This window comes from Fukomys damarensis, unplaced genomic scaffold, assembly GCF_012274545.1.
Source record: "Fukomys damarensis isolate Sample0158 unplaced genomic scaffold, DMR_v1.0_HiC HiC_scaffold_22, whole genome shotgun sequence".
NCBI lineage: Eukaryota > Metazoa > Chordata > Mammalia > Rodentia > Bathyergidae > Fukomys > Fukomys damarensis.
In genome coordinates, this window is record NW_022900934.1 from 14,681,431 (window position 1) to 14,686,634 (window position 5,204).

Sequence of the window (5,204 nt, forward strand, 5' to 3'; positions counted from 1 at the left end):
GCTCCGCTCTGCAGCCGCGCCTCCGAGCCGTCCTGCAGGCTCAGGTGAGTCAAAGGGCCCGGGGGCGCTGAGGAGCCTGCAGGGGGAGGCGACAAGCCCCAGCCGGAGACCTATTTACCGCAGAGGCACCGCGTGTGGCCGCCACACCTCACCCTTCTCCTCTCCTGAGGGGTCCTTTCTAAACCCAACCCCCACCAGTAAGGCGGACAAAAACGGGGGGCTTCTTCCACCCCAGGCACACACCCACGGTGTTCATTCTCGGGCCAACTCTTGAATAATTACTCACAACCCCACCCCACCCTGCAGTCCACTCTGCCGACCGACCCTAAGGGCGTCTGAGAACTTTCTCTAACCCAAGGATTGACTTCACTGGAATCCTGGGCTCTGGTGTCCACCCGGGCCACCCCCTCTCTGAGCCGCCTTGAGTGCAGGCCCGTCACCCTCTCTGGACCTGGCGTCTCCTGCAAACGAAGGGGAAGGGAAGGCGGTGATGTTTGTGGGAAGTTCATCTATTACCGTCTAGGATTCCCGGGATGGAGTAGGTACCAAATGGATGTTGACTTAGGCCAAGAAAGGGATAACGGGGACCTTAGTCAAGGTTAGAGGCCTAGTGGCTTCTGCCAGTAGGAAGTGAGGAGTGGCAAAGTCCCCTCTAGCCTTTAACCCCGACGCCACCCAGGGGTGCTGGCCTGGCTGTGGCCCAAGGTAGAGAAGGCTTCCAGCGCCCGCCCACCTCCACCAGCAGCTGGCACGTCCAGCTGAGTCACCCTCCCACTACAGGCCCTGCCAGAGGGATTTTTGTTCCTCTACCAGGGGTGGAAGGCGAAGGGGGAGAAGAATCCTGGACAGGAAGCCTGCCTGGGGCAAGCGGCGGGCGCCGGCCTCTCTCAGAATAGGCTCATTCAGGAACCTGGGGAGCAGGGCGGGGCTGCGGTGGGTTAGGGGCGGCTGGCTGTGTCGGCCAAGAGCTGGCAACAGAAAAATGGCTAAAGAGCCTGGGTGCAAGGCGCAGCGGGTAAGGGTAGGCAATGGAAGGAAAGAAGCTTTAGTGACTCCTAGTAGGTGCCAGGGAGCCAGACAGCTCAGGAGGGAGAAGGGGACCCAGGAGTCCTAGGCTCCAGTGGGTCGCCTTTTGGGGCCTTCATTTACCCATCCATACAATGGGAGATCTTCCGTCATTCTCAAGGGACATTGCCAGGGGCCGCAGGAGGGTGAATGCTCACCTGCTGCCCCCCCAGGGTCCATGGCCGCTCTGTGAGGCCCTGGACGCTCTCTCGCGTCCAATGCTACCGTCCTGGGAACCCTGAGCACCTCTGCGCCCCGGCCTGTGCGCCGGATATATCCTGGCCAGGCCTTATCTCCAAGGCCTCGGGGCTCCTGGGCCCCTGTTTGCTCTGGGCAGAGACACCTGCTGGGCAGGTGTGGACTTCCCAGGACTGCGTAACGGTGGCAGCCACATCCAGGTAGGCGCCCCCTGGCGGCCTCTCCTGACAGCAAGCGGAGAACCAGGGCACCAAGTCAGGAGTTCTTGCACTTGATGGATTTTAGCGTTACTCACTGCCCCACGATGTCTCCAGCTCTACACTCGAAGGGCGAAAGGACGCGGTCCTTCCTCACTGTCTTGGGTTGGGCGGCGCGTGCCTGAATATGGGGTTTGGGGAGGGGCTGCAAAGACAGCCACACCGAAGCTCCTCTGTGCAAGGCGGGGGTGGGGGCGGCTTCTGCCTACAGAAGCTCTCGCCTCATGGGGCAGCGGGCACAGAGCATGCTGGCTGGGTCCCAGAAGCAGAGAGGCATAGGATCCTATCGCAGCCCCTTCCCTGCTGCATGACTGGGTTTCACGCTTCTCTTCTTTAAGCCTCAGTTTCCTCATCTGTACAGTGCGGCCTTTGTGTCAGAATTGGCGAGGATTACTTGTGTGAAAATCATTTAGCACTATATCCAGCATTAGAAAAGGCGCTCCAATTGTCAAACGGTGTGCTTTTTATCTACTTTTTGTTTATATTATTTTGCAGTTCAACGAAGTCCTTCTGTGGTTCTATGGAGAATCTCTTGTGTCTTCCAGAAATCCCACTGCGATGATATTTTTATTGTGAAACATTTTGAACACACAAAAATAGATTAGTAGAATAAACCCATGACCCTCCCCTTCCGTGTGCCCATCCTCCAGCATAAGAGCTCTAGCTGGGGGCATAGCTCAGTGATAGATCACTTGCCCAGAATAATAGCTCTATTCTTTACTCATTTCCTTCCTCCATTCAGGTTCTGACTTCTTCGTTCTCTGTCCCCCAAACACGATGAGGGGCCCTCTCTGCTGGCCGCTGGCTATGTTGCTGCTCTTTCTCCAGCCCTGGGAAACACAGCTCCAGTCTATAGGTGAGCTGGGCCCAGCCCTCACCAGCAGGAGGAGGGGAGTGGAAGCTGCCAGGCCAGTCCTGCAGGGGAAAGAAAAACACGGTTTCTGGAACATATGGGGTTGAGTTTGGGTTTCCCACTTTGGCTCTTCGAGTCTCAGCTTCCTCTGCCGTAGGATGTGGCTTAGCTTTGGGTTCATGCAGAACTATATGTGCAGTGTTTGATTTTGAAGTTTTAAATTGAAGACATGGAAATAACAAACTTCACATGAAATTCCCGATTTGGGACTACTCTTGAAAATTGCTAACATCCAGTCCAGGTGGCCACATGGTAACATTTTATTGGAGCTGCGGGAGGTAGGAGGGATACAGGTTCTTTCAGCTTCTTTGGTCCTAACCCAACCTGCTTGCCCCCTGTTGCTATTTGTGCTCGGGACATTTCCTCCTCTGCCCATTTTATTTATTTAGTTTTTGGGTTTTTTGAGACAGGGTCTCACTATGTAGTTCAGACTGCTCTGGAACTCACTGTGTAGCCCAGGCTGGTCTTGAACTCGCAGCGATCCTCCTGCCTCAGCCTCCCTAGTGCTGGGATTGCAGACGTGCCCCACCATGCCCGGCTTCCTGGCCCATTCTTAATGGATACCACCTACCTCCAATGGAGAATTTGTGAAAAGTCCTAACCGGAGTTCTCAGGGAACGCTGTGCTAGAGGGTATTAATTTGTGTTTGTGAAGTCGGTGCTGTTGGGGGCGCTGTTCTGTCGGGAAACCAGCATTTTTCGAGGTTCTACCGGGGAAGGGGTTGGTTCTCCTCAGAGAAAAGGCTTTGTGGACCTACGAATATCTTCCCTCATTACCCCGCAGGCCCCAGGTGCCGTACTGGGCCTCTGGATCTGGTGCTCGTGATTGACAGCTCCCGCAGCGTGCGCTCCTTCGAGTTCGAGACGATGCGGCAGTTCCTAGTGCGCCTCGTCCGCAGCCTGGACGTGGGGCTCAACGCCACGCGCGTCGGCGTGATCCAGTATTCGAGTCAAGTGCAGAGCGTCTTCCCGCTCGGAGCCTTCTCGCGCCGTGAGGACATGGAGCTCGCCATCCGCGACCTGGTCCCGCTAGCGCAGGGCACCATGACGGGACTGGCCATCCAGTACGCCATGAACGTGGCCTTCAGCGAGGCCGAGGGCGCGCGGCCGCTGGAGCAGCGCGTGCCGCGCATCGCTGTCATTGTGACCGACGGGCGGCCCCAAGACCGTGTGGCCGAGGTGGCTGCTCGAGCGCGCGCCCGCGGCATTGAAATTTACGCGGTAGGGGTGCAGCGAGCGGACGTGGGCTCCCTGCGCGCCATGGCGTCGCCCCCACTGGACGAGCACGTCTTTCTCGTTGAATCCTTTGACCGTATCCAGGAGTTTGGCCTGCAGTTCCAGGGACGACTGTGCGGTGAGTTAAAGGAAGGTTCCCCAAAGCGAAGAGCTGTCATCTACAGAAGTCCTGCTCCTCCTATGGACTGGTTCCTCCTCCCTGTAGCTCTGCCCCCAAACGCTGCAAGCTCTGCTCTAGTCACTTATCCTAGTGCTGTGTGCCCTCAGGGAAGGACCCGTGTGCTGAGTGGGGACATGGCTGCCAGCACCAGTGTGTCAATGCCCCAGGAACATTCTACTGTGCCTGCAACTCTGGCTACAAACTAGCAGCGGATAAGAAGAGGTGTTTGGGTGAGAGCTATCCCTGCCCTGCAATCTCACTGCTCCTGAACCTTCTTTGGCTCCCCATTACTCTGGCATCAGACCAATGCGTTTGGGAGGGCTTTTTGCAAGTAAAAGCCCTTTTTCTTTAGCTTATAGGCCTAAGACAGAGGAGGTCCTTTGTGGGACTAGGACCAGGGATCTTGGCATCCCCTCCACCCTAGTACTCCCTTTAAGCCCAGTCTCCTACCTGGTTCAAACCACCTCCCACACTTGTTTCTGTCTCCTCCAAGGAACATTGTTCCAGTGTTTGGTGCACAGGCACGGCTGGTGATCTTGTTAGGTCCTGCTTCTGTGCCTCGGCCCTTTCTGTGGAGCTAACCTGGGCTGCCCTTGCTGCTTTCCTCTGCCCCTGCAAATGCTTCAAGACCCAGTTCTCCACCTTTGTCCTCGTCCCTGTCATCGAGCTTTGGGGTATGATGCCTTGCTTTTGCATGTGTGTGTGTGTGTGTGTGTGTGTGTGTGTGTGTGTGTGTGTATGTTCACTTACGTGATCGTAATTGCTACCATTTCCTGAGTTATGCTGGGAGCATTCCGTGCATCATTTCTGTTTCACAACAACCTGGAAAAAGAGGTCCTGTGGCAACACCTGCAGTCCTCTTGTTTTTAGAAACTTAAGATTGACTTGAATTCTTATTTGATGGTCATGAATATTCAGATCCCTTTGCAAGAGTTCCGGAAGTTTCTAAGCGCTTACCTTCTGCTGCCTTTATTCAGGTTATGGATCCTTGCTCCGTTTTTCAACCCTAAACATTCTGTCCTGTTCTTGTTCCAGATGTGGAAATCAGTCTGTTCTTGGGTTTACACTTGATGTGCATACAAAAATGCACATGCATATCTGTGTGTGCGTGCACGCTTTGGCTTGTCCACATTTGTCCATTTCACCAAAGATGGGAGTGGACAGAGGTGGGAGTCACACTCATAGAGTCAAAAATACCCACGAGAAGAAAACATATTATTTATAATTGCCTATTAGAAACTCTTGCTCCTATAACCCCAGTCCATGCCCTGATTGGCAGCCTCAGCCCCAGAGTGACTCATTCTGTACTCTCTCTCTCTCCCTCTCTCTCTCTCCCTCTCTCTCTCTCTCTCTCTCTCTCTCTCTCTCTCTCTCTC

General features: G+C 55.0%; 2 protein-coding genes across 2 annotated transcripts in view; one reads left to right on the plus strand and one right to left on the minus strand.

The window, feature by feature from the left end:
• Rbpjl (recombination signal binding protein for immunoglobulin kappa J region like) overlaps nucleotides 1–1,873 on the minus strand; it is a 12,588-nt gene extending 10,715 nt beyond the window's left edge. The window contains exons 1-3 of the mRNA XM_033767092.1: nucleotides 1,618–1,873; nucleotides 1,224–1,487; nucleotides 8–76 (exon numbers count right to left, since the gene is read on the minus strand). Coding sequence (XP_033622983.1) covers nucleotides 8–76; nucleotides 1,224–1,487; nucleotides 1,618–1,873 — 589 coding nt within the window. The remainder of the gene's footprint in view (nucleotides 1–7; nucleotides 77–1,223; nucleotides 1,488–1,617) is intronic.
• Matn4 (matrilin 4) overlaps nucleotides 7–5,204 on the plus strand; it is a 12,151-nt gene continuing 6,953 nt past the window's right edge. Inside the window, exons 1-4 of the mRNA XM_010631488.2 lie at nucleotides 7–44; nucleotides 2,263–2,376; nucleotides 3,217–3,786; nucleotides 3,936–4,058. Of these exons, the coding sequence (XP_010629790.1) occupies nucleotides 2,298–2,376; nucleotides 3,217–3,786; nucleotides 3,936–4,058 (772 nt within the window). The 5' untranslated portion in view covers nucleotides 7–44; nucleotides 2,263–2,297. The remainder of the gene's footprint in view (nucleotides 45–2,262; nucleotides 2,377–3,216; nucleotides 3,787–3,935; nucleotides 4,059–5,204) is intronic.